Genomic DNA, 27,831 nt, shown 5'->3' on the forward strand with positions numbered 1-27,831 from the left:
AGACCATAACTCCTTTAGAACAAAGAAGACCCCACCTGCATAAGACAAACAAAACGGATGACCCCACCTGCATAACACTAAATTATGGGTAGTGGTGTTTAAGTTCCTTAACAGGTCTAATCTGCTGAGCCCGGTTGAAAGCCTTGATTAAAAAAAAAAATCACTGGCAACAGTAAACATTTGAAACTAGAGCTGGGCAATAGAGTTATATTTTATTGTATCATAATATATTTTGCTATTGTGACACACAACTTGCTTTTCTAAGCATATTGAGGATGTTATTAGTGCTAAATAAACACTGATCAGCTGCACGTTTCATTACAAACAGTGTGATTTAGTTAGATGAAGTGCAGCAGATGTTAAATAAAAATCACTATTAAATATTGTGAAACAGTATTTTGCCAGTTTACCCAGCCCAACTTGAAACTATGGCTATGTGAACTGATTGACTTCATTATACAGTATATTATATGGTTTGGCGCAATTTTATAGCCACTGGAGGCTGTGCATAACTGTGGTAGAGGGTTTAACCCTGCGTTGTGGTGTGCCTTGTGTCACCCTTTCATTAAAATGAAATCACTCTAATATTTGGGGTTTGTGGCGTAATGCTGTAGTACTTTTACCTCTCTGGGAGCTCATAGTAAGCTGTGGGCAGCCATTCTTCTGTGAAGTTTGTTTTAACTCGCTGCGCTCCTGAACATTGTGGCTGTGTTACGGTTGAGATTCTTTCAGGGAACCAGGATCACTTTCCTTTTACAGTGTCCAGAGAAGTCAGGGGTCGGAAGTTACTCTTCACGTGTTCACAAATGCAGATGACTCCGCCTTTTCATATTGCAGACCTCAGGAGGGTTTCCAGTTCTGTGTGCTTTTTGAATAAGGCTGTCCAGAGCTCGTTTATCTTACACCCATCTTAAAAGCACAATACCAATGGATAAGTTTGTATGAAAATTAATTATCAACACTTTTGGAACTTGAAGCCACACAAACGTGAGCAAGAAAAAGTAGGCTTAATGTTGTCTTTTTTTCTTCTTCATCATCTTATTTGCCAATATCTTTCTGAGGATTTTCTTAAATGTTTTCTTGAGAACATAATTGTTCTCAGCAGTTCGCTCTAATAATGATGGATCCCATTGTCCCAAATAAGGAAACACTGGTGAGTGTCCGAATCTTGCAAAATTGGGTTTTAAGAAAAGAACGGTGGGCGCATAAGACCCTTTGTTGCATCCTAAAAAGGCTTAAAAAATCTGCTCTGGCTAAGTGGGGGTAAAAATGGAAGAAATGATTACGTGATTACACAGTGTTGAAAGTGAACCCCAACACACTCGCACAGAGACACACACATGAACACACATCTCAGGAAGCAGATGCAGCCAAGGACAAAAATGAGCTAATGGAAGTGACTGCACCATCAGTCTTCCTTCCTTTTTTTGTTCTTTCTCCTTCTCCCTCTATCTTACTCCCACTCCTTTCTCTCACTTCCCTTCCCCGTCCTCAGAATCTCATGCACATAATGTGGACGATAATAGGCTGTGGTGTCTATAAGGTTACAGTGCAATCTCGGAGCTGTTCAGTCTGCAGGATTTGCAGCTTTTCTGAGTCATTTTCTTGAGTCATGGAGCAGCAGTCTTCTAGAAACTGGCCCTATTAGACAATGGCTGCCTCTCCCTCTTACCTCTTTTCATTTCGACTCATTTGCAAGCCATGGTTAGTTGGTAATCCATTAACATTTTTTTGAGTATATTTATGTTCAAGATTTGAATAATTCACATGCCATTATATGAACCTGTTGAACTTTATGTGGGTTTGTTGCAGCTTAAAAAAAGGTGGGTCAGTCTGGAAACATAGCATTAATGAACAGCTGAGGCTGATGCACACGCAACTATTATAGATTTGAAGTGTCTAAGGTCGTTCCTAGTTACTGTGCTCTGTATGACTGTGGAACCACTGTGAAGTGTGATATCCTTTCCTACAGGCTGCTTAATAAGATGAGTGTTCTTTAGCTTGTACGGCAAGCTTCACTGACCTCAGCAGCCTGATTTCTGTTAACTCCTAGATATGATATGCTCAGTGTTGGTTGCATAATATTCTGCTCAGTGAAAGTAGCATGACATTTTCCATGGTTTTGTTTTGAATGAAATTTATTCCGTCATTTATTGGCATGATACTAAAACAATTTTCTCAAAGCAGGATTTTGCTTTTCCTATTCCGGATAGCTGTTCACATTTGGCTGCCTTATTTTCGACAGTTTTTGTTTGTCGTTAGCTCATCTTTTGATTTTATTTATTTATTTATTTATTTTGGAGGATGTAGGTGGAACATACTGAAGCCCTTTCCCTCTCTCCTGGAACCTTTCAGATCTTTTTGGCTCATCTGAGCATGCTGTTTGGATTTGTTCACAGCACGTGTGCCCCAGGAGCACCCTAAGAAGTTGGCTGGCAAAATGTAGACTACTTTGCTGTGGCAGCTTGTTATGCATGAGCTATGAGGACCCTTGTCAGCTTTCACTGACCATGTGATCCATTTGCCGCTGTGGTGCTGTGGCTCCTGTCCTAATGATCTGATCCATTAGCTCCTGAAGCCAGTCTGCAGCTAAATTAATGTGGCTGGTGAACTGCTACATGTCACAATGACCTTTGTTACCTCCTGCATCAGCACAGACCTGTGGCACTTTAAAACCTGCCACCTGATGAGCAGTTAGTTCCCAAAGCATAGTGGATCTTTTCGTCCTGGTCCTGTAATGCTGCAGTGAAGTTATCACTGAGCATGTGAGAATAGAGATGAGTGGTAATGTGTTTTTTTTATTTATAGGATTTAGTTTTTTATAGAATTTGTATCTCCATGTTGATTGCAGCAGCTTTAGACACAGTGGGACAGCCATGGCCACTGGTCCTGTGTCCCAGTATGTTGACCTAATTCAATGTCACATTCAAAAAGCAACCCTGTATTTCGCACGAACATACAGCAGAGCAATCAATACAGAGTTGGCTTTTCTATGCTATTGATGCATAGCTAGTCAATGAACAATTGGTTAAAACCTAAAACCACATCTAATCCCTGTTAGATATGTTTACTAGAAGCACCGGGTCTATTTTTCCCCCCTCAAAACAAATAATAGTCCTACGTACTCTAGTCTTAATTCAGTTCGTTCTCTTCTTTGTGGTTTGTAGTTTTGTGGTCCTGGTGGTGGGTTAGACCGCTTCTGTTTTTGGTTGATTTAAGTAAGCAGCATGCAACGTTTTTGGAAACAGTAGCGGTTAGCTCACACATTATTAGCTGCATGAAGTGTGTTGTTATGGGCTGTTTAAATGCTCCCTTGGGAGCACTAATCAGTGTTCATTTCCCCATGTTTCCAGCGAAAGTATTTTTTTTTGCAAATTTGGACATCCCACCATGCCAAACCTATTTCAGAGAAAGTAGCACCAACCAACGTTTACAGTCATTTAACCCACATAGACAATGGGGGAAAAAATCACTGTTTTAGATGGCGCAGCAGCATTTTGACCCTAAAGGCAGGGTTGGGTGTTATTTTCAGTTTGAACACTCTGAGCTGCAGGACACCCAGCTGAACTGATGCACAGTGAATGAGAGCCATCAACTGTAAATCCCACCCACAGAGAACACTGATGGGTCCACTGAGGAAAATGGAGAAAGCAGTCAAGATTGTATGTAATTTGTGGGCGTCCGGTAGAGATGTGCAATATGACTATTTTATCGTACTGTGATGAATTTTATCAAGATACACAATCTGCTTTTCTAAGCAAATCAAGGAGATGGTCACCTGCTTAAAGAACACTGATCAACTACACATCTTGGTACAAGCAGTGTAATTAGTCTGGTTTAACTTGATGAAGTTAAACTGTTACTAAATATGAGGGTGTTTTGGATGGTACTTTTTAAAAATCTGTCACTATTGATGTATTTTGTCTGCAGTCACATCTATAATGAAATATTGTGCTAAAATCTGAAATGTCTTTAGATATTGTGAGATTATATTTTTACCATATCGCCCAGCTCTAGCATCAGGGAGCTGCTATCAATATGCAGGAGAATCCTGTGAATGGCAGGAGAGGTGGAATGTCTGCAAATTATAGCTACTAGAAAAACTCCCCCTAAATATGATGTTGATGCTCCAGCGTTCTGTATGGGGGGGATAAGATCTCAGCAGCTGATACTGACCTGACCTGCCTTTTCCCCTCCCTTCAATCATGATCGTTATCTGCTTATCCTGTCCTTCCTGCTTTCGTCATGGTAGCATTAAGGCTGGAATCGCCCATTTTGTTATATCATATCAGCAGTGCCCTGGTTTCTCGATAGTGCTTTGGATTCATGATCCTTACTGAGTGAGCTGCCAAGGTCTTGCAGAGGATTTATATAAACCCAATATTGGTGTAAATTTGTATCACAAATGTAAATATCATAAATCCATTCCACATGTAGATCATGGAGAGCGTCAGTAATGTCAGGTAAACAAGTTGATGAATGAATCATTGGATTGTACTCCTTTGGTCTCAGTACTGTCATATGTGGACTCTATGCGTCCCAAATTTGGGTACTGTGTAATAAGACCAGCTGTAGGGAACCAGCGGAGAACGTCATTAGACAATGAGTAAGTTTTAGAATTAAAAAAAATTCTTATCTTTCTTGTTTTAAAATGTCTGGGGGAAAATGACCTTAAACCGTGTTTATCAGATTGTGGCACTTCCTAACTGTAGTTAATTGCAGAAGAGGAATAACCAACAAGGTGGATATCTTTTGAAAGTAAGGTGAGCGCAGTAAGGCAGCACTCGCACCGTTGTATTAAAGGGGAATGACAGCGCTGTCTATAATTCAGCATGCAATTGCACTGACATGCACGCAGGGAGCGGCATGGCTGTGGCATGGGCTGCCTGCTATGCGAGTGTGGTCAGGTTAGCCCCTGGAGCCAACTCTACATGGACAGATGTCTTTGGTGTGTGTGCGTGTGCATGTGGGTGTAGAATGAATATATATATATATATATATATATATATATATATATATATATATATATATATATATATATATATATATATATTTGTGTGTGTGAGGGGGAGAGAGAAAAGGAAGAAGCCAGGGTTGTTTGTTCCGCTGACGCTCCGCATCATACCTCACCTGGAGAACTACAGCTTATTCCCCTGTACTTCATATTTCTTTAATTTCATGTCAACCTCTCTCTCCTCGCTCAAGCTGGCATCCTTACCCACAGGTATTATTACATACATAAGACGTCTGACATCTGATAGGTGAAGCTGTGCTTTTCGTACTGGAGAGTCTGGATCAGTATTCATAGACATTCTGGGCTGGTAGGCAGAGGTTCGATAGTTGTTTTGGGATTCAGAAGCTTTCCATCAGGTGTGGTTTTGTGTTGACTTTGTTCTTTTGCTTGTATCCCCTGCACCCCCCAAACTGTGTTTGGCCCATTCTGAAGTGTGTTGCATTTTTTTTGATAGCTAAAGCTGCTCAGGCATTCAGGAGGACTGTAGGAGAGTGGTTGATGCATGAATGTTACCAGCCAGAAACCTTCCCCACACCAGGCTTTTCTGTCATCATTTCTACAGTCATTAAAGGATGGATATGCGTTTCACATGATGTTCTTCAGGAGCCAATATCCATTATCTCATGCTTCTGTGTTTCACCTTTCTCTAACAGGTCCTCTGGCACCTGGACATTTTCCGCAGAAGTTTCCGACAACTAACGACACACAAGTGCATGGAGGACTCATGCATCTTCTGTGCTCTTAAGGTAAACAGCAGCCCACCAATTTACAGCTAATTGAATTCATGTGGTTGAAACTTGCATTGTCTACATATTCACAGCTGTTGTACAGTTATGTTTGTGCACATATGGTTCTTAGTGGTCTGTGTTTGTGGTTGTTTCACAGTGTTTCTGCTTTTAGGGGTTAACCTCAGGCTTCTTTACTTCTGAGAGGGACATGTAGATGTTTCACAGCTTATTCAAATTAGAAGAAGAGAAAAAATATAATTACATAGTGTGACTGTGGGTATAGATTTTCTGGCATAGAATCATACAATTTTCATGGTAAACAATTGCTGCGTTCTCTTACATGTACCATCGATATGACATATGGATGAGGGAGATGAATAAGTTAGCTGGTTATTTCTCTCCTATCTCCATCTCTCCTCAGCACTCATCTTCTCTCTTCTTTGTGTCCGAGTTCGCTCTGCTTTTCATTACGTACTATCTAATGCGTTAGAGTGCCAGCAATACTTTCCTTCAAAAACTTAATAACATGATTGGAAATACTAGCTTTGTGGCATTGCAGTAAGGTACTTGAGCCTATGTCTGTCAGCTGTGCAGCACTGAGGTGTATGGATCTGCCTGTATACTGTATTGCCTCAAGCAGACCAAAACTGACTAACCGTCTGTCAGCTTGTTGATATTGTTTTTTGTATAGATGTGGTGTACACCACAGTCAAGTGATTGAAGCCCATTTACCTGATGGTTCTTTATTCTTTACATATTATCTACCATCAAGCAGGACAAGATTCAGAGATTAAGCTAAATGTGTTTGAGACAGAGAAATTTTTCCTGTCCATCTGCATTTTTACTATACTACAATGTCATTGTAATTTCACTGGACTAGTTTTCATGTCAGCAGGCTGAGCCAACTCCAGCGCTTATCTTGACAAATTTGATTCTCTGCTTGACATATTCTATTGTCTGACCAGATTTAGGCCATTTTTCATCACTTTGCAAAGCTAATGGAAAAGTGTTGCTAGCATTACCACAGAGGTGCTGTTCTTCTTTTGGGTTAATTGGGGCAGACGTCTGCTAACTAGACATGGACTTACTGTTACACCCTTATGTAGCTGTTTATTGCTGTATTGAGTCTGATTGTCCAGGACGTGTTATGTTGTGTTGTCGCAGAGCATCTTTGCCCAGTTCCAGTTCAGCAGTGACAAGGTGCTGCCATCAGATGCTCTGCGTACTGCTCTGGCCAAGACCTTCCAGGATGAACAGCGATTCCAACTGGGCATCATGGATGATGCTGCTGAATGCTTTGTAAGTACCCTTAAAGCAGCATTATGTAGCATTATTACCTTAACAAAATAATTGAATGCTCCACATGTAATAAGGAGAAGCTAGGGTAATAAGGATGCTAGGATGAATCAGATGGACATTGAATAGGCTCAATTGGCTGATTAAATCATTGTCAATAAATTAATATTCATAAACATGAAACATTATTCAAATCAAATTCACATCTTTTAGACAGTTCCATTTCTGAATGTCTACTCCTCATGCTTTTCTCTTCATCATCTTAATCACACGCATATGCCTAAGAATGGCCAGTTACTAAGCTCCTCTGGAAAAAGAAATCATGCTTGGAGAGCCACAGCTTGGAGCAGAGGCTTCTGCTCTCATACCACAATGCCATCTCTCCGTTTATCTTGGCTGGCATTTGTTGGTGCCTTGGATCTGTCAGGGAAGCAGAAGGAAGGGTCGTGTTTGGTCGCATGTTGTCTCTCTCTCTCTTCTGAGGCGTGAAAAAGGAGCTTGTAGATGCAGTTATTTGCAAAATTTCCTGCTGGTAAGCACATTTCTAAAGCCCTTGCAAATGTAGGCAACCAGCCAAAGGATTGTCTTTCTGCCTCTGTGCAAGCCACTCCCTCCAGTACTAGATGATCTGTGGGATGCACTAACCACCAGCAGCTGCAGCTGGGGTCTGCTGCTGTTCTCTTTTTCTCATAGTTATTGTTCTCTGGTCATTGTTCTTATTTATGGATTAGGGTTGATGCAGGAGCTTAGTGAACAGTGCCTCTCTCCATTTGGAGACAAGTGAACCGGCTTTCGCAGGTCCCATTGCCCCAAAGCTGAAAGAGCTATGAAAGGGCTTGCCCAGAAATCCTCATGACCGCAAGAAACTATTTGCGTAAGGCATGAAGGACACAGAGTATGCTTCTCTTCTTTCAGCTTATAATAGTGTTATTTAGTCTAGGAAACTCTCTTTTATTCGAACTTTCTTGTTTGATTTTTATCCTTAAATCTCTTTTAGGAAGCAATAACAGCTATCTCCCTTCTCTAAATCCGGGACTATTTTTTACAATAATAAAATTACACAACTTTTTACAGTGGACACTTGGAGGAAAGATTCAGTTGTTTATAGTTTACATTGTTTGAGCAGGAAGGCACAATTTAAGTTTTATGAAGCTTGTAGGACACTTAACAAACCTGCTCGTATAGATGACTGACAATTCTATTTACTATTCTGATTGACTAAACAAATTATAAAAGCACAAGTCTTCATTTTATTTTTGTAAGCTCTGGTGTAACACTAAATGAATTCATTTAAACATTAAATGAAACGGGTTGTTTGCTGCCCCAGATATGTTCAATATAGTTTCTACTCTCTTACTTGATTTCCATAACTGAAATGTCCGCCAGCGGCAAGCAGAGAGATCTGACGCGGCAATACTGCTAGACAGTTGTACCACTTGGGAACCCCATCTTGCATTCTAAATGGGCACAGATACACCCATACATGTAAACAAATTTCAAATTGCCTCTCTGACTCTTGACTTTTTTTTTTTTTTTACTGTGCAACTCACAGGAGAACATTCTGATGCGTATCCACTTTCACATTGCTGATGAGTCCAAGGAGGACATCTGTACAGCCAAACACTGTATTCCACACCAGAAGTTTGCCATGACTCTCTTTGAGCAGGTAAGGCTCTCACAGCATCACTCATCAACAATTTATTCTCTCTTCCTTTCCTGTTCCTATTTTCTCTTTTACTCTCTCTCTCTTTGTCTCTCTCGTTTCCATCCCCTTCTATTCACCTCTCAAAAACGTGCATTCTCTTCTATTTCTTCCTTTTCTTTCCTTCTGTTGCAGCACGTTCTATACACATACCACTGTACCCATCCCTCACACTTCATGCCTGTTGTTGTGTCCTCTTTTCTTCCTAAGTGTGTTTGCGGTAGCTGCGGAGCATCATCAGACCCTCTGCCTTTCATTCAAATGGTGCACTACATCTCCACCACCTCTCTCTGGTAAGTACTGTCGACCCATTCCTATGGCTTTCCAGCATCTCTCTCAGGCCAGAAGTAGCTGTCTGCTTAGTGTTGCTGTCAAAGGATGAAGTCAATAGGCATTTAGTGCTCCAAGAGCACCTGCAAGCTCCAGACTTCCTCAGGTCTGGAAATGAAAGGCTGCTAAAAAACGTCTGCCTTTCTCTCAGCAGAGCAAATGAGTGTTCTGTCACATCAGATGGCGTCATGGTGACATCCATCCAAAGTGAAAAGCTTCTCCCGATAGCTAAAAGCAGCCAACAGGCCAGCTTAAACCTTTGGTCTCCTGGGGAATGGGAGCAGTACACTCTGCATTAGTGCTTATTACTTGTGTCAGTGGTGCTCTCACATCCACAGGGCTGCAGTCAGATGCAGGTGAAATGTGCACTTATAGCCAAGTCTGTGTTTTACACAGGGCTAAGGTCAGAACAGAGTCATCTGACCAAATACTCAGCATAGAGAAGTCATGTCCTTGTGTACCTCACTATGTTCACTATTTGCACATTTTTAATGCCTGATTTCTATGTGTATGTTTAAAACAATCAAAACAGCAGTCTGCACTGCTTACTTACGGCTTCTGCTTGTGGTCCTAATCTCACTATTCCATAGAGCCAATGCAGTGTCACTAAATGCAGTCAGGTCGTTACAGCAGTACTCAAATCTAATAAAGTATTCCCTGTCCAGGGCAGTGTCCCAATACTTTTGTCTCTGTAGTGTATGTTAATATATAGTTGTACATAATAGCCTCAGAGGTTAATTACTTACGAGAATGCAATTTTTTTTTCAGCAGAGAAAAGCCAGCTTTGCCTGAAATGGCTATTCCTAATTGCAGCATGGACAAACTTTAACATTAATTTATTTCTTTTATCCCTCCATTGAGCTCCTCTGACATTAAAAAGATTGTGCTCAGTTACCATTACTTTTGTATTTGAGGAAGAATACCAAAAAGATATAAGCACTGAACCATAAAAAGTCTACAGCGAACTATGGAGCTTTCCAGAGAGCAATGGACTGGGATACTCGGGTATGAGAGGTTTGGGTGGCATCCAGTGCAGAGTCAGCCATTGCTTCACCACCTCATACAGAGAGAGCACATGGTGGAAAACATTCTGCCAGATAAAGTGCTAGAAATATTTTGTAGCACAAGTAAGGGAGGGAAGTATGTGTGCACTGATTGGCACACACACACACACACACACACACAAACATACACACACACAAACCAGGAGGAGTGTATCATGGTTGCAGGTTTCCAGAATAATATGCCTGCCCCTGCACACCAGACAGAGTATGTGGCAGGGAATGGAGTAGTGTTGCTTCTGCAGTGCAGAATCTGTTTGAGGTGTGTGAGAGCAAGTGTGTGTGTGTGTTTCACTCCCAGGAGCCCTGCAGAATGAGGGCAAACAGCACTGAGAAGTCACCTTGCAGGCACAATCAACCCCACACACAACACGCATGCATTTTCCCAATCAGTTGTTATTATTGTTCTGTCTTGTCCTGGTGACATCTTGGTGCTTTATTTATATGCACATGTTTAATTTGAAGAAGAAAATTAGTTTCTGTGTGTGTGTGTGTTGTTTTCTTCAGTAATCAGGCTGTGAGGATGCTGGAGAGCAGGGAGAAGCCAACTCCAGACATGTTCGGGGAGCTGCTGAGGAATGCCAGCACCATGGGAGACCTCCGCAATTGTCCTGTGAGCATGAGCTCTCTCTCTCTGTCTCTCACATGCAAATAAAAGGCACACCCCCACACTCACCAATCCAAATCAACCCCTGACATTGAAAGTTGTTGTGTCTGTGTGTGCGTGATGTGAAAGGTTGAGTGGATTCAATGGCCTTGGAGGCCTGTGTGTGTTATGACTGTGCAGTTGAGATCTGGTTTTGAACAGAGCATTTCCACAATAGTTTTGTTTCTAAACCAGACAGAATTCTTCAAGGGTGAAGATGAGATGGGAGTATCTTGTATCTTCCCAAGTGGATATAAAGAAATAAAAAATATCTCAAATACAAGCAAACTGGAGCATTTTGGCAGTATGAACAAAAATGACAAACATTTATTGTAAGAGTAAGAACCTTAAAGGCTTACACCCAATCTATTAAAATGCTCCGATCCTGAGTCACTAGATCCTTTCGGTAAATCTCTATCTTGGAAAGCACTGGTAGGAAGTAGAAACTTGGAGAGTGGTGACGAATATCCCTGTCTCTTACCTAAAGCACAGCAACAACAGAGTGTTTCGGACAGCAGCACATGGCACTATCTAAAGTATCCCCCAAACAGTAGCAGTGTTTTAGAAGTTGTCTGATCATTGAGCATTTTTTCCTCATGAAACTCCGTGACCTGCTCTGCTGTGTGTGCTGCTTTGATTGTTGGACATGGTCCTGCCTTAACAAGCACAAATTGGACATTTCTTTCTCTCTCTCTCTCTTTCTTGTTCTCTTTCTTTCACTCCCATTCTCAGGGCAATTGTGGAGAAAAGCTGCGCATTCGGCGTGTTCTCATGAACTCTCCAGAGATCATCACCATTGGCCTGGTGTGGGACTCTGACCACTCTGACCTGGCTGAGGATGTCATCCACAGTTTGGGCACTATCCTGCGCCTTGGAGATGTAATTTTATTTTCGCTTCTCCACACACACACATGTACACACATATACCAGCTTCACTGCACCCAGACCTCCATCTGTTTCTGAACAAAAATCAGCCAAATGGTCATTCTTATGAGTCTTCTTGCTCTAATATTAGACTTCTATCTGGGTCAAGCATTGACGTATGTGATCCAGAAAAACAGAAAGAATGGTCAAGGTTTTTGACCATGAGAGAGCTGTAAATGACTGACCAGTTAACATTAAAAAAATCTCAGTGTTTGTGGCTCTGTAATGGAAAACCAAAAAGATGTTGCCTTGTGTGTGTGTGTGGGAGAGAGATCACTGGAGAGGAGTGATTGCTGATGGGAACGGAGATAAAGCAAATGGAATCAAATTAATGAACAGCATCACAGAAAAGAAGATAAACATACTATCACTAAAACATGCTTCACTACTTAGCTCTATCACACTAAAAACACAACTTTAATGAAGCCTACATTGCTGAGTATTCAAAATACAGTAATACAGCAATCGGAAGATGTTTGTTTTCACTTTGTTCTTGTTGTCTTTTTTGTTTGTTTGTTTGTTTTTCATTGTTTGTGTAAATAACCTTTGTTCCATGATGTCTCTCTAGCTGTTTTACAGGGTGACTGAGGAGAAAGCCAGGCAGGCAGAGCTCTACCTAGTGGGCATGGTGTGTTACTACGGCAAACACTACTCTACCTTCTTCTTCCAGACCAAGATCCGCAAGTGGATGTATTTTGATGATGCACATGTGAAAGAGGTAACATTTCATGAAGCACGGTCTCATTGCCTTTTGTATAAACTCATAGATATCCCCTTCATATTGATGTAAATTTGTTTTTTTCTGACATTTAGATAGATACTTGAAATGTAGTTGACCGTGGCATGTGTGGATCTGTCTGGGGGTTTGTTGATTCACTGTAATGGCTGGTACGTGTGAGAATGGAGTGGTCTCTGCATATAGCATGTGCGGCATTTCCAAATTTTACATTGTATTGCTTGGCATTTGGACCAGAGTGTGTACACTACAGGGTATGGGATTTTTTAGGAGGAACTCCTTAAGTGCTGTGGCTCATGGAGTCCATTATAATTGCTCTGAGCACAAGCCTGGGGCTACATATGAACATTTTTTACACAGGCAGTGGAGTATTCCCTCAACGGATGTCTTGTGTTGATCGCTAAAAAGTTCTACATTTGATGAAACTTCAGAGCAGCCTTCACTTATGAGGAGCTGGAGAAGCATTCTGCAGAATTGTTCATAAGAATACAGTCATTATTTTATGTAAACCAGTGATTGAGTTCATTTATATTCAGTAAATGTTTAAGGGGAATAACTTTGTGAATACTTAGCAGTTCATACAGCACCAAGGAATTATTTGCATTTGCATCTTTTATTTAAAACGAATGGTGATCTGCTGTTGTTGTTGGAAACTTTATTTGTCTGTTTGCTGGGGGGTAAATATTAATCTCCTTGTCCTTTTTCACACTTAAAACCTGGCATGTTACTCGCGTAGCTTCACCACGGGATGCATTATTGAATTTGGAAGTTGGAATTAGAACCACAGGAGTATTATATAAATGCACAGCAGTACAACATAATTTAACCTCTGCATTTAACCCATCTGTAGAAGTGAACACACTCACACTACTAATTAGTGGCAGAGAGCACCCAGAGCATTGTGCAGCCACCTCAGTGCCGGCAAGCATGTTTGGGTGCCTTGCTCAAGTGCACCACAGTTGCCAATGTTGATATTTTAATTGTAGGAGAACCACTGTCTGTTAAATGACATGCTGAACACCTCCACAATTATTTACCACTACAGACTCCAAAAACAACAAGGTCCCCACAAGCATGGTGACATGGTAGAAGTAGAGGTGATGCAGCTATCTTTCACTTGAGTCAGTACTACTCAAGCTCCCATGAGCCAGTGTGCAGTGATCTTCACGTCATGTGGTGTTTTGCATGGATGAGCCCATCCTCTCCAAGCATTGATTTCCAAACACCAATCCATCTTTTATTCCGCTAAACCACAAAAAGCATGGGCGTAACCCAAAACTGACATCCACATAGGCATTCCACCCCACTGGCGTACAAAATGCTGTCTCCTGCAATGTTTTCTTGCGTCAGAGCATTTGCATAATTCGTTTTCAATCCTAGCACACATTTTAATTGCTCTGCACCCCAGTTTAGGTACTGCTGACTGCTGTTACTGAGAGTCAGGATTCAGGAGTCGAAAACCTTGAGAAAAGTTTCAGGGGGTACAGCACTCTTCTTAATAACGGTTTTGTTGCTGATCTGATGGATTTTAACTGACTGGACATTCTCATAAGGACCACATTGAGCATAAAGACCATATTTTTCCATGAGACCTGTGGGCTAAAGTTCAGTTACACTGTAATATGTGTGTGTGGGTAGTGAGCCGTCCTACACAAGGTTCGGGCCTAGCAAGGCTTTGTTTCCACAATAACACTTCTGCACTCTGGATCCAGGACAGTTGCACACAAAGCAGCTTTTTTCTCTTGGTCTCTACAGAGCGACTGGCCAGCAGAGAGGCAGCACGTGAGGCACACGGGGGCTGCACAAAAGTGCACTGAAAACAAGGATATCCCTCTATTGTTTATCCCTCCCAGTTGGACAGCAGCAGGGTGTGGCCAGTGCACAGACATACTGCAGCCGCCATGATAGCCCATCACGCATATTCTAGCTCTCTCTCGTACCTACCCTCTCGCTCTCACGCTCACGTGTGTACAACCGCCCAATCTCGCGTGTTCTTGTCTGATATTGTCGGGCTGTCTGGACATCCTGTCTCTGCGTGACCGAGGACGAAGCATAGAGAAAATCTCCAGTTTAGGACATTTTCGTCGGTGGTAAGATTAGTTCGGAACATGTCCTTAAAAAAAAAAAAGGGTCTGATCACTCTGCCGTGATCTACTAGTCTCCTCTACAGTTTTTCTGTGGTTGCTTAATGTTATTTTCTTTCCCATGTAGAAATTGAGGGGAAAAGACTTGAGTTACTTGAGTTTAATCGAAGTAATGGTGTTTTCTTTTTCTGTTCTTCATATTTCCGCTTCACTCTAACTTTTTCCCTCTCCGTTTTCTCACAGATTGGGCCGAAGTGGAGAGATGTCGTATCTCGTTGTATAAAGGGCCATTACCAGCCGCTGCTGCTGCTCTATGCTGACCCCCGGGGGACGCCAGTGTCCGTGCAGGACCTGGCCTCCCGTCTAGAACTGCACCACTACACCAAAACCTACTATGACAGCGAAGACTCTGGTAGATCACCTGCTACATTCACTTCTGCATCATTTATTGTACAAATGCTGCAGCTTTTTCTAATTTACACATTTTGAAATACATACATATAATATATAGACATACATAAAAAGACATACATAAAATGTTATACTAGTTCTACTATGTTCCTCCCTGTTTAATGCTTGTCACATCATCAGAATATGAGCAGGTTATTATACTAATGGATGCTAAATAAATGTAAGCAGCTGTAACAAGGGATAGCTGCAGTGGATTTATTTTAACATTTTCTAAGTTGAAAAAAAAAAAAAAGCTCATTTGCATTGTTGCATAATTTCTGGGTACATTTAAATAAAGGACCATCCTTATACATTCTTTAGTATTGTAGTTTACAAGTTTCTGTACTGGGGTGTTGTCTTCTCCCCTCCCTACTTTTGAGCTATGTAAACCTTTGTTCAATATTTTTTGTCTTGTTTTTTTTTTTTTTTTTCTTTTCTAGGCCGTGAGCCATCCATCTCAAGTGACACACGGACAGACTCCTCAACAGACAGCTACAGTTATAAGCCGTCACACTCGCACCACGAATCGCTGGCCTCACACTTCTCCTCCGACTCCCAGGGAACTGTTGTCTGCAACCTTGAGAACTCTGCCTCACACAGCAGTCTAGACACTTCAGGTATGTCCATGTCTATACTTTAAAGCATTCACAAATATAGCAATTTATTGTTTTAGAAGTTTATGTAGTGTTCTAACCATATTAGAGCACTATATAATATAGCATTTTTGTTTATCAAATTAATTGATTTTCTCTGCTGTTTGCTGTAAAGGTCCTTTAACTGACAGTGAGCCTGCACAGCGCCACACTCTCAGAAAAAGTGGGACAGCAGATAGAAAAAACGGTATCCTTGATAGGAAGAGGAGCACCAGTCGCCCATGGCGATTTGAGGAAAGGAGTCGGAGCTCAAAGACTGACGAGGTGTGTTCTGCAGGATACCACAGTGAAGGTAAGCAACTTAAAAATCTCTTTAACATACCTGTAATGTACCAGATGGCTCTTTGCATAAACATTACCTGACTTCTGATGCACCATTTATAGTTTTCCTTAGTATGATAGACTTGAGCTTGAGTTTGAGCTGCATTTTCTAAAAAGGTATATTTATTTATTATTGCTGAATAGATATTGATGGCTGTGACAAGGGATCTATAAAATGTTTAAATACTCATATCTAAATTTTCAACCTTGTCTCTGTCCAGGAGAGACCTTGAAAGAGCAGCAGGCCCCTCGGGCCACTCCTAAGAGCTCTAGCCGCCTGCGGGACTTTAAAGAGACCATGAGCAGTATTATCCTTAGCCGACCTCTCTCAGCCTCCTCCTCCAGCTCAGTGGGCCCCCCCGACACTGGGAACAAGAGCCACGACTGGGAGGCCGACAGCACCAGTAGCGAGTCCAAGTCCAGCTCATCTGGGGGGCGCTACCGGCCAGCCTGGAAGCCTCGACGTGAGGCTCTGAACATCGACACCATCTTTAGCAAAGAAAGACGTAGGCAGGCTGGCTATAGCCCGCTGGGCACCTCACTGCCCGAGGACACAGGGCTGCATGCAGAGGCTCTGGGGTCTCTTCAAAAGATTCCATTCAGCAACAGTCTTGCATCCAAGACTCTACCACTGTCCCAGGTCAGAGGGTCAGAGCAGCCACCACGCCTCATTCAGAGAATGGAGAGTGGATATGAGAGCAGCGAGAGGAACAGCAACAGCCCTGTTAGTCTGGATATACCTCTGAATGAGGGGGCCAGTAATGGCTTAACCGGGTAGGTCCATGTGCCCTTCACTGAAGGAATGAAGTTCTTTCATTCATTAATAAGTTATTATTTATTAAGTTGAATATTAAATAACAAATACAGTTTTTTGGATTGGCCAAGGGTGTCATTTTGGAGCATTGTTTCGGTCACTTATGGAACATGGCTTTTACCGTATTTATTGCAGTTTGAAAGATGCAGTTTTGGTAAAGCCGCCCTCCAGTGTTGGTCCCTCCTGGAAGAATGTGCAGAAGTCCAAGAGCAGCAGTGCCCTTTTGCAGGATGTTAAAGCCTCTGTTAAGGGAAACAGTCACATGAGTTTAGGTGCGTACTCAGCATCTTCTTATGAGTATGGTCTTTATAAGAAAGGTCTGCTTATTGCCGGTGTTTCGTTTCTCTTGTTTACAAATGTTTTCGAATAATAAGTTAATGTTTGTACACAGTTTAATCAGCCCTTATCATAACATTATGTACACTGCCTGAGGCAACTAAACATGTGTATATGCACTACAGGAGACACATCTTTGCGTCCTGTTTTAATTTTAGCTTATGACCACAGTCATGCAACCCAGTGAACAGACATGTTTATATTTACTGATTTTTGTGTCCATATGCAGTGGGAGAGGGCAGAAGTGAACTGGATGAGCTTCAGGAGGAGGTGACACGCAAGGCTAAGGAGCAAGAGCTCCAGAGAAGGAAGGAGAAGGAGAGGGAAGCAGCCATGGGTTTCAACCCCAGACCCAGCAAATTCATGGACCTGGATGAGCTGCAGAACCAAGGTAGGGGCCGCGCAGTCTGCATGTCATCCGAAATAATGAGATGAGGGCATTTTCCTGGGGCTTTGCTGCTGCAGTGTTGGGATTAGGAATGTAGTGTACTGTATGTGTGGTGAGTGAGAGGAACACTAAGGCCAACCCACAGTAAATCTGGATTCAGCTTTGATTTGAACTGTACTAGTCTGTGCACCTAGTCTAATAAGACCTGATGTTCTTCAGAGATGTTGGTTAGCACAGTTTAAGCACTATGTGGACCCTTTAGGGGTTCTATAAGTGATCATATTTGTTGTTCGGATATGCTGAGCTAAGATTCTGAAAAATCTTTAAAATAAACCCCTGTTATGGTTTAGACAATTTCTTACTTTCACTGTTTAGGTGGGCCCTGTGTAACTCTACTGGGGTGTCTGTGTGTAACGTGTGTTTGCATTCACCAGTGTATGACCGTCAATGCATGTGGGAGCGTGGGTTGCTTTTGTGCTCTGCAGCGCTTTGGTGTGTGTTGTTTTCAGGGAAGGGGGACGGCTTTGAGCGGTGTGTGCTGGAGGCGGAAGCACTATTAGATCAATCTCTGAGGCTGGAGCAAGCAGGGGAGGTTGCTGCTGCTATCTCTGTGGTAAATGAAGCAGTGTGTAAGTAGCCCTATCCAGTTCTCACAACCTTTCTTCTCAACCGTGGCCATCTTTACCATCTCCATCGTATTTGTATGCAAGCGTGAGAGACAGAGAAAGACTTTATTTTGCCTGCATTTGAGTAACTCAGCATTTATAAAGTGTTGTGTACTACTGTTGTTATCTACTTTACTGTGTCAGTGAATCTGCAAAGGATGATTTGTCCTGAACATACAAATGTGTTTGAAGTCACTGCCATATTCAGGTGCACCACAATGTAATTTCTTTGCCAGGACTGTTGCCTAGGGCGCTGCCAGGAATTTTGGGCCTTAAAATATTACACTGGTCCCACAAAACTTAAGAATTATGCCAGATTACTCAGTTAAACAATGGTTTAGGGCCTCTGTCAGTAACAAGTGCCCCCCCCCATGGAGCCCCTGACTGTTGCCATTAACCAGTGAGTATTTTGTGAGGCAGTGTGCATAAAAGAGCTAAAAAAGAAATAAAAAAAAAAGACCAATCATTGATTTAATTTCTAAATCAGACATGACAAATCCTTACTCCGACTGCTTGTCTCTGATTCTCGTATGAAAGGAGAGAATTTATGTATTCATGTATGTTTCATACACTGTTTCATACAGTGTTTTAGTTATTATTTTTTAATTACCATTCACTTGCAAAACATTTATTGGTGGCCAGTATATCTCTAACCCCTATCTAGAGCTGTGCTACAGTAAGTGCTACTATAGAACCCTGTCTGCCCATATTTCCCTAGTGATCTTCTGTGCAGAAAACAGGCTAAACTCTGTCTTCTACAACCTTTAAATCTTGTTTTCTAATCAAATACTGGAGCATAAGCACAAACTTGTCTCGACTTCACTGGACACACGCTGTTCCCTACCCTCTGAGTGGCTGTAGAATTGACAGGCCTTTGCTCTCATCTTAATGAATCCAGGCCACTCAGAGGGCTGTTTACCCATCACCGTAGCAACCACCAGATGCCAAGGGGAATGGGGGTGGTGCCTAACACTATGGCAACCTCTCAATCTCTTGCTTCATTAGAGTGTGTGAGCCTGTGTTGGTTTGTAAATGTCAACAAGTCTCTTTCTGTGCCTCTGTGGTTTGACATTTGATGGGTTTCTCTTGGGTTTTAACACTGCAGTTTTTCTTTACTGTTTGTATCTCCATGTATGGCTGTTGTGTGTTTTAAATGCAATATTTCTAAATTGTGACCGACAGACACACACACACACACATTTTGCACTCCTTCCAGTTGTTCCTCCTGTGCTAATCCCAGTGGTGTGATCTCAACCCTTCTCCTCTGCCTGTTTAACAAGGCCTCATGTGTATCCGAAGACATCTTAGATTACCTTTGTCAGGTCTTTTAAGCCTAAAATAGTGCTCTCATGCCTCTGTAATTACTCTGCAACTAGGCCCGCATTTAAGCTCAGAGAGAGTGTTTCCTATTTTTTGTTAATTGATTTTTTTTTTTTTGTTCCATGGCTGAATATAGTTCATTTTAATTTAATTCTGTGGCTGAATACAATTCATTTTAATTTGACAAACTCAACACTCACTATAATTTTACCATTATGTGCCGAAAAGGTTACAGTTTAAAGTTAGTTTAGTTATCTCTGTTTTCCTCCATGTCCCTGTATGTTTCTTTCTTAAACTTCCCCATTATCCAACCTGGTGTGACTCTTGAGTTCATGGCAGATATGTTTGCATGCATCCCATAAGTCAGTGTTTTTATTTTCCTCATCTTTTTTTGTTTCCTTTTTTTCCTTTCTGCTTTTCTCATTTTGTTTTTGCTATTGAAGCTAAACTCAGGCATCCCATGCATGAGAGCAGTGCTAACGGACAGGGCAGAACAGTGGCTGAGGCCCGACTGCAAAAGTGTATGCGGAGAGCACGAGGCCTGCAGCAGCGAATGCAGCAGCAGGAGAAGCAGCAACAGGAGGAGAAGGAGAAGGAGAGGGAGGAAGAGCGAGAGCAAAAGCTGCCTATCAGGTACTTGCTGGCTCTGGTATGTGTATGTGTGTGGACACCCTCCTGATGAAGCCTACAGGGGCCTACACATGCACTTCAGTAAGAAACAACACAGTGCTTAAGTAAACAGGCGATGGACAGGTTTTACTTAACTGAGTTGAAAGCATACCAGGCTGTTTGTCCAGTTTGTTTGACCTATTGATTGTGCAGAGAGGTAAGACATGCCATCACATCATATGCAGATAGATAGTGACCTTTCCAAGCCATACCTCATATCAGATGGTCATTTTCATATTCTATTTTTGCAGTGAACAGTCTGTCAAGGTCCAAGTACTTCTGACGGAAGCTCAGGAGGAGGTTGTGGAAGCACTGTCGGAAACTTCCCTAGGCCCGCCTTCATCTTTCCCCATAATGCCTCATTCCACTGCTCCTTCATCTCTTGCACCCATCCATTCTACAGGCCCAGGGCCCAAGCACCAGGGCATTTCAGGAGACATCCCTGACCACCCTGCAGTAACTGATAACGGACAGCATAACTGGTCACTCTCGGACTCATGGGAGCGCTCTACTGCACCAGGTGCTTGCCTACAGTCAGCCAATAAAACCAGCGCTCCGAAGCCACCCTCGCTGCTTAGAGAAAGCCCTGCTCCACCAACGCACTGGACCAGCCAGCATCTGCCTGCGTCCCACAGCCCCACTGTTTCTCAAATGCACTCACGTGCCCCTTCCTCATCCTCCGATCATCCCTTCGACCCAGAGGAGAGACTCCCCTCCCGTCAGCCTTCATTTCGCAGCTCTCCGCTCTCTCAGCATAGCCTTGTTCCCGACAGCAGCCTGTCCAGCGCCTGCCCGGCTCCTCCACCACCCCTGTGCAGCCGGCCCTCTAGGAGTCTGGAGCACACGGAAGCTGCAGCCACACAGGAGTCTTTGCCCTACTCCCCAGCAGACACCTGCATCGCACCTCGCAACCCCTCGCCCACACTGGAGCACTGTCCTGCAAGACCCATGCCTGTAGAACGCTGGGCCGAAAATGTCACCAGATACTACAACTCCCAAAATGCTCTGCAGTCATCCTGTGGCTCGCCATGTGAGGAGCTGTCTGAGCTGGAGTCACTCTACAGGGCCAGCCTGCAGGTTCCCAGCATTCCCCGGGGCCACAGAGGGCCCAGTCCACAACCCACTGGGAGACAAGGTATTAATGTGACTTAAAAAACAAAAACATTTCTTTCATTCTTAGGCCAAGACTGATGATATCATAGACCACCATGTCTTGTAAAGGTCATGTAAAATATAGAGGTTAAATTATTATGAGGCATTTATCCTGGAAATATTATTTAAAGTATTTGGATGGACTTTCAGAGTATACATTTCCCTTACTGCTGAATAGGAGTATACTCATGGTATTTTCTCATAGTATAGTCATAAGACCTCTGTTTTAAATACATCTTTATTTATCTTGTCTTTATGTATTTTTTGATGTTATGACATATACTACATAATTATGTAATTTCCCCAATTGTGTTGGCAAAGGAATTTTGATACTGTCTGGTCCTGTTGCAAAGGCCAGTTGCAAATTACTCTCGGCCAACCTAATGGCTGTTTGACCTGGTGTCCCTCTCTCTACAGGACCTGCTGCTGCTCGCAGACTTGCATCTGGACACTCTGCCACCCTTGGTCGCTCCAAAACACCCACTGCAGAGATCGAAAGGAGTGCCTACAGGACGCCAGCATATACCAGCACTCCAGCACACAGAGTAAGCTCTCACCCTTTTCTCTCTGCTAGGGTGTACATGCTCACGATTACTCCGGCACTGAAAGAAGTGATAAATCTCAATAATGCTAACTAGGGTGTAAAATGTTACCTCTGTGTGTGTGTGGGTGTCTGTGTGTTCTTTAGCCTGTGACTGCTGCAGTGAATGAGATGCAAGTGGATGAGGATGAATTATACAGTGCCGAGAATCTGCGTCGTATTGCACGCAGTTTGAGTGGGACAGTCATAGGTGGACGAGCTGACAACCTTATCCCTTCTCGCAGCTTTGTAAGTTTCACTCAACCAGTAATGCCCATACAAACACACAGAGATTTGCAGTGGTGCAAAAGCAGTGGCCATGCACTATGAACAAGCTTACAAAGAAACTGCAGGGGGTGTTTGGTTGTTGACCCCTTAAAACAAAAAGGAGGCAAAGCCTTATTCAGACGGGTGTAGTTTTCCTTTTGGAGGTGGGGTAAAGTAATTATCTGGGTATTACAATGATTTCAGTCCCAGTTGTCATTTTTACAGAGTACATGTTTCTGTGTCAGTAAAAATTCTTGTTTTTTATATTTTATTTTCTATAAAACAACGGCTTAAAAACAACCCCAGGTTCTATTATTCAAGTGTACATTATCCTGTCTTTACGTCCATCCATGTAAAAACTGCGGCAGTGTAAATGTCCTATTTGCGATGTCATTGTTTCATTACGTAGTTTTCATTCTTAGGTTTTTGGCCATCATTCAGTTTGTCTTTTTTTAAATTATTTATTTTTTTATTTTACTTATTATCATTGTCTCACCTAATCATTTAATCTGTTTTTCATTGTATGTCCCTCTGTCATACCTCTGGTGATTTAAACTTTGTGCATCGGTTTAAAGGACCCTCCTGCCACAAGGATGGCCAAGCATGCGGACCCACGGCCGATTATGCGCCACTTAAGCACCTCCCTGCATGCCGCACCCCTATCCCACAACCCTTCAGTGTTCACCCACGAGCCCCAACACCAGTACCTTCACCCGCTCCAACAGCACCGTGCTCCACCAGCACCGCCATGCCAGCAGACATTGCGGCCCAGCACGCTGGGGCCCTCTCGTGGACGCCCAGGTAACCATCTCCCCCTCCCTTCACCACGTCACATCAATCATCACACACTCCATGCCGCAGATGGACAGTCACTCCCCTGGGTCTGTGGAGAGAAACCATCAGTCTCCATTGCTGTTAGCGTCCATCATGATAATATCCCTTTTCATTGTTATTAGATGCAGATGCATATCATTCATGTCATCATGCAATAGGTGTTTTAAATCAGTGAAGCCTAGCCCCATTCCTGCCACCAAACACAGCAAGATGTAGTACATGCTTTATTTTTTCGTAAGCATACTAGCATAAAAATAAGTCTTAAATGGTGACGCAAACATCACAAGGAAACGCTCTATCAGTTAAAATAATGTAAACCTCCAAGACAGTACATCTCCAGGGCTAATGTTTTACCCCACTGTTTTAAGCATCAAGCCATGTAGTTGATGTTTGAGCTATTTTAAGTTGTGTTTTATTGAGTTTTCTACTACTGAAATTACTATTCAACTGAAATTTTAGTCATTTTAGGGATGCATTCATTAAATTACCTGGGCTTATTATGATAAGTAATAATTCTAAAACATTGTGACACCTCTGACCAAACATGGAACAATGTAACAATGTAATTTCATAACAGATCTCCTAACAGATGTATTCCCCCTTGCATGATTAATGTGAAAATAACACTAAATAACTTCTGCAGGAGATTCCCAAAAGGTCGACAAGTTTCTGGCTGTGCTTGACCGGGGTGAAGCTCTCGGCCGTGAAAACTACCACAGTGTTGCAATGAACTATGGCACGCTGCCCCGGGCTCCACGAAGGCCTACACCTTCGGGGCCCTCTCTGCCCAAGGCAAGAGTAGGACCTGCTGCTGGCCCCGAGGCCTGGAACTACCCAGACTCTGGCTATGCCACCTTGGCACACCCACGCCGCTCAGCACCTGCCAGCAGAGTCATGGAGACTCCTTATCAGCAGTCTCAGCACCCAGGCCGGCCCACTCCAACAGCCCCACGCATGATCCCCCAGCACCATGAGCCTGTGGTCAAGCCCCTACGTCTTGACGTGCCACCAGAGAGTGACTGGAGGACCGCTGACTACAGAACGGCTCCAATAGATGGCCCAGCGTTCTCCAGACCAGACCCCCGCACCAGATCGCTTCGTGGCAACCCAGCCCAACTTTGCTCTCTTTGCCAGCAGAGCCCAGCTGAACATGGGCTCAGCCAATGCCAGACCTGCCGGTCCTACATAAACCACTATAGACCAACCAGCTAAGGCTTTGCTGTGTCATAAAAATGCCAGCTTGTTTTACATTATTCATCCACATGCCAACCTTATACTGCTGCAAGAGCCTGAGTGGGAAAATGGTTTGAAGGGGTTTTGTTCACCAGGCTCTTTCTACAGTCATCTCCTTGAGTCGTCAAACTGTCCTGTTTCCTGAATTCTACTTTTAACATGTTTTTACGGATGAACAATGACTTCTGACTGGAGCTCTGATGCTTCAAATCTGCACTGTGTGCATCCTGTTGACGGAGGAGGTGGACCTTTTTTGGAGTCATGAAGCATTTTCGTTTGTGCATTATTGACTGAACACAAGGGGTAGATCTTAATCCATTCCTTGAATGGCTTGCCAATGTGTGATTGGTATTTAGTACTTAGCTTAGTAACCAAGCTACAGTGTTTTATCAGGATGTTTTATGGGATGAGCATGTTCCTCCATGCCTTTTTATGAAGAGAAAAAGCACAAACTCAAGCTAAAGACTGAGAAAGATATCTATTTTTTGATTACTGAATTATGGGCCTCTATTAAAGAGCTGATCGTTTCTTCTGTAGTACAGATTGCTGAATGATACACTGCTTAATGGTGTAATAAGCAGAACGCTCCATTGAAGCATGGTTTATAGAGCAGCTTGTGAAAAGTGAAGATTTAATAATAGCAGCAACGTAGAATGTTAATCTATGACAGTAATTGAGATTAATTATAATGGTCCTTGAGCGGGGAAATGCCTTTTTTTTTCTTAATAGTGGTTGAGGCAACATTTGCTTTGTCTTCCAAGGTCATGATTGCCAGATTTCACCATCGAAATCCCCTGTGTACTGGGATATGATTAATAATCACAAAGATTTGAAGGCATATACATCTCTGAACAAGCAATGTTAACACTTTACACTCAAGGTACATCCCACTGCTTATCATTCAGTTACTATATTGGGAGGTTTTTGTAAATTACGGAAGTTTTAGAGGCGAGGAATGAAAGTCTCTGCCCAAAGGCAAGTCTTGGGTGTTTTACGGGGTTTAGGTCTTTTAATAGGGAGTGTGGTAGCAAAGCTGCAAGTGGCCTCATTTGTGAAGTGAGCTTTGAATTTTGTGTCATTGGGAGATAACTACTTTAATTCAATAGAACACATACTGACCGTTTCAGAATTCAGTGCTTTAGTATGTTTAAGTAAATGATTCAAGTTGTTCCACATAAACACTGTACTTTAACAACTTAAAACCAAAACCTTACATATAGTCACTGTCCTGCAAAAACTACAGGATAATAATAATAATAATAATTGCTATTTGACATTTGTGTCAAAACTGTGTGATAAATGAGTCGATAGATATTTTCCAAAATGACTTGGAATCAAATCTTCTTACACTGACTTGAAAGTTAAGTTTTTTTTTTCTTCTCTTGTAAAGTTGCCATTCTTTTTTTGTGTAACAGCACAAACAATATATTACTTAATTACTGCCAAACACAAAAGTTGTTTCACTTTGATCTGGACAGAAAAAGAAAAAGCTGCATGTGTGGGCGACCTGCAAGGGTTGTTGTTAGGTGAGTATTCCTACCATATTAACTCTTTGAAATGTCTAACAGCGATGCTTGTGTTCAGAGATGTCTTAGAACAGTTCTTATTGCTTAGCTACAATAGCTACTTCATATAAATATATATATATAATATATGCAATGTTGCAAGCCCTGCATTAACACCGTATGCTAACTCTACTTGGTTTTGTGATTTTGCTTGACTGTTAACACTGGTTTAGTGCACTTCACAAGTGTTAAGTTAGAAATGTACCTCTGTTGTAATGTTTCCCATAATTATGGGATATTTCAAAAATATTTCAATGTTTGTGTATCTGCATAATCTATAGATCTGTATCCTGAATATAAACCTATACGTATTGTTTTCTGTGGTGATCTGACACTGAATATACAGCCTATCAGTATTTCCTGAAGTACTGAACTCTTAACTCCAGATGAATAAGGATGAGAATTAAAACTGCTAATTGGCTTGTTCTGTTTTTAAATCATGTGCTTCAATGTGGCAAATGAGAATAGAGATCATAAAACCATAGAAGTGACGGCTTGTTCATTTCAGCACCAAATGTTGTAATTTTTTTTTTTTTTTTTTAACTTCATTTGGTTCATGTAAAATATATCAGGTGTAAATGTGAAATGTTGTTTTCAGATAAATATTGTAAAAGGCAAAAAGGATCGTCTCTAAAGCCACTGAGTAAAGATAATGTAATGTGTGCCAGACCCTTAAGATTAACATTAGTGATCCTTCAAACAAACTAAACAGGAAACACATTTGCAGATTTGTGGAACCATCCGACAACATGTTTATTTTCACCCCCTCAGTTGAAGGCTAGTTTCTGTTGTGTGAAGACGAATATTTTCATTATTGTTGAGTTCCTTCGGTTTATTCCAGGAGAAGTTAAAATAATGGATGGCTTGGCTTTGCCAGAGTAAAGGCCCTGAGAGTGGAGAGCAGGGCGAGTGTGCCTGTTCAGTGCACCTACTGTGCTGTGCTGAGGGGATTGGATTGGAGCCTTAGCCTGTATGCAGTGCAGCACTGCCCCCCAGTTTTGGTCAGTAGACCACAAATACGAGTGTCTTTACTTTTTCATTTTCTTTTTTGCTATTCTTTTTTAAGGAAATTAAATAAAGCAGACAAGGCAAAAAAAGTGACAGATGTAAATAAATATAAGTTTGTACAGAAATCCATAGTGTTCAGTCTTGAACATGAGGAGAATTCTACTTTGAACCTTTGTAAATGCTGTGGTAGAAAATTGAACTTGTATTTTTGCAATAAAGCTGTAATGTGCTCTAGTTGAGAGCGAAATTGAAATGCTTCTGTTACTCAGTTTGTTTATCTTTCTCTTGGCCAATGCTCTTTGGTAGTAATTATATAGAAAGGATTATTAGTTGTCAAGGGTAAATGTGCTGAATGTCCTTGGCTGTTCAGAATACAGCTTCCTAATTTTTTTAATTCTTTTCCCCATTTTTCCCCAAATGTCATCATTTTGCCATCACATCATGCCACCAGTGCCAGGAGGGTGAAATCTGGCACGTGCTTCCTCAAAGACACGTAGATTTCTCTATTTTATTTAATACTAACTGCCCATTCTGTTACGTCAGCCAACAGATGCCCTTGTTGGCTTTAACACAGAGTTAGTGAGCTGGAGACAAAGAGGGTGCTCTTGCTCACAGAGAGAGAGTGAGGCCAATTATGCTCTTTTGGACTCCTAGCCAAGGATGAATGTGGCAACACCAGGGAACACACTCTTGATGTGCTTGCTCTTGATTGTTGCCCCTCTCAGGAGCCCCTCGAAGCAGTTTTTGTCTTTTTAGCATATACACTTGAAGTGAGTTTAAAACTCAATAAAGCCCTGATTGCTAGTAATGTTTACAGTCACATCTCATTTTTCTCACATCATACAGTTTCTATACTTCACACATTTTATTTTATAGTCTAAACTTCCAGCTTATTTGCTGTTTGTATTTGCTCTATGTTATTAAAGAATTATGGTTCATCTGTAGTGTGCAAAATATCCTTATATAAAATGTTAGATATTTCTCTGTTTTCTAATAAATTAGGGCGCGTTCCCTTCATGCGAAATTGTGTGCACACAAGCCAGAGCACAAATTAC

General features: G+C 42.0%; 1 protein-coding gene across 5 annotated transcripts in view; it reads left to right on the top strand.

Annotated features, from left to right (window-relative positions):
* Positions 1–27,029, top strand: part of usp54a (ubiquitin specific peptidase 54a) — a 57,627-nt gene extending 30,598 nt beyond the window's left edge. For 3 of the 5 annotated variants that reach the window (XM_072678327.1, XM_072678328.1, XM_072678329.1), the window contains exons 3-22: positions 5,668–5,760; positions 6,907–7,041; positions 8,591–8,704; positions 8,951–9,033; positions 10,639–10,744; positions 11,510–11,656; positions 12,270–12,419; positions 14,765–14,933; positions 15,412–15,588; positions 15,740–15,916; positions 16,167–16,719; positions 16,895–17,031; positions 17,325–17,486; positions 17,993–18,112; positions 19,912–20,101; positions 20,389–21,272; positions 21,707–21,834; positions 21,978–22,118; positions 22,712–22,937; positions 23,614–27,029. In XM_072678327.1, the coding sequence (XP_072534428.1) occupies positions 5,668–5,760; positions 6,907–7,041; positions 8,591–8,704; positions 8,951–9,033; positions 10,639–10,744; positions 11,510–11,656; positions 12,270–12,419; positions 14,765–14,933; positions 15,412–15,588; positions 15,740–15,916; positions 16,167–16,719; positions 16,895–17,031; positions 17,325–17,486; positions 17,993–18,112; positions 19,912–20,101; positions 20,389–21,272; positions 21,707–21,834; positions 21,978–22,118; positions 22,712–22,937; positions 23,614–24,182 (4,461 nt within the window). In that variant the 3' untranslated portion in view covers positions 24,183–27,029. Of the gene's footprint in view, positions 1–5,667; positions 5,761–6,906; positions 7,042–8,590; positions 8,705–8,950; positions 9,034–10,638; positions 10,745–11,509; positions 11,657–12,269; positions 12,420–14,764; positions 14,934–15,411; positions 15,589–15,739; positions 15,917–16,166; positions 16,720–16,894; positions 17,032–17,324; positions 17,487–17,992; positions 18,113–19,911; positions 20,102–20,388; positions 21,273–21,706; positions 21,835–21,977; positions 22,119–22,711; positions 22,938–23,613 lie in introns of those variants that run through there. The other 2 variants (XM_072678330.1, XM_072678331.1) reach the window with 2 other exon arrangements.
* The last annotated feature ends 802 nt before the right edge of the window (positions 27,030–27,831 follow it).

The sequence above is a fragment of the Salminus brasiliensis genome, chromosome 4, assembly GCF_030463535.1.
Source record: "Salminus brasiliensis chromosome 4, fSalBra1.hap2, whole genome shotgun sequence".
Taxonomy (NCBI): domain Eukaryota; kingdom Metazoa; phylum Chordata; class Actinopteri; order Characiformes; family Bryconidae; genus Salminus; species Salminus brasiliensis.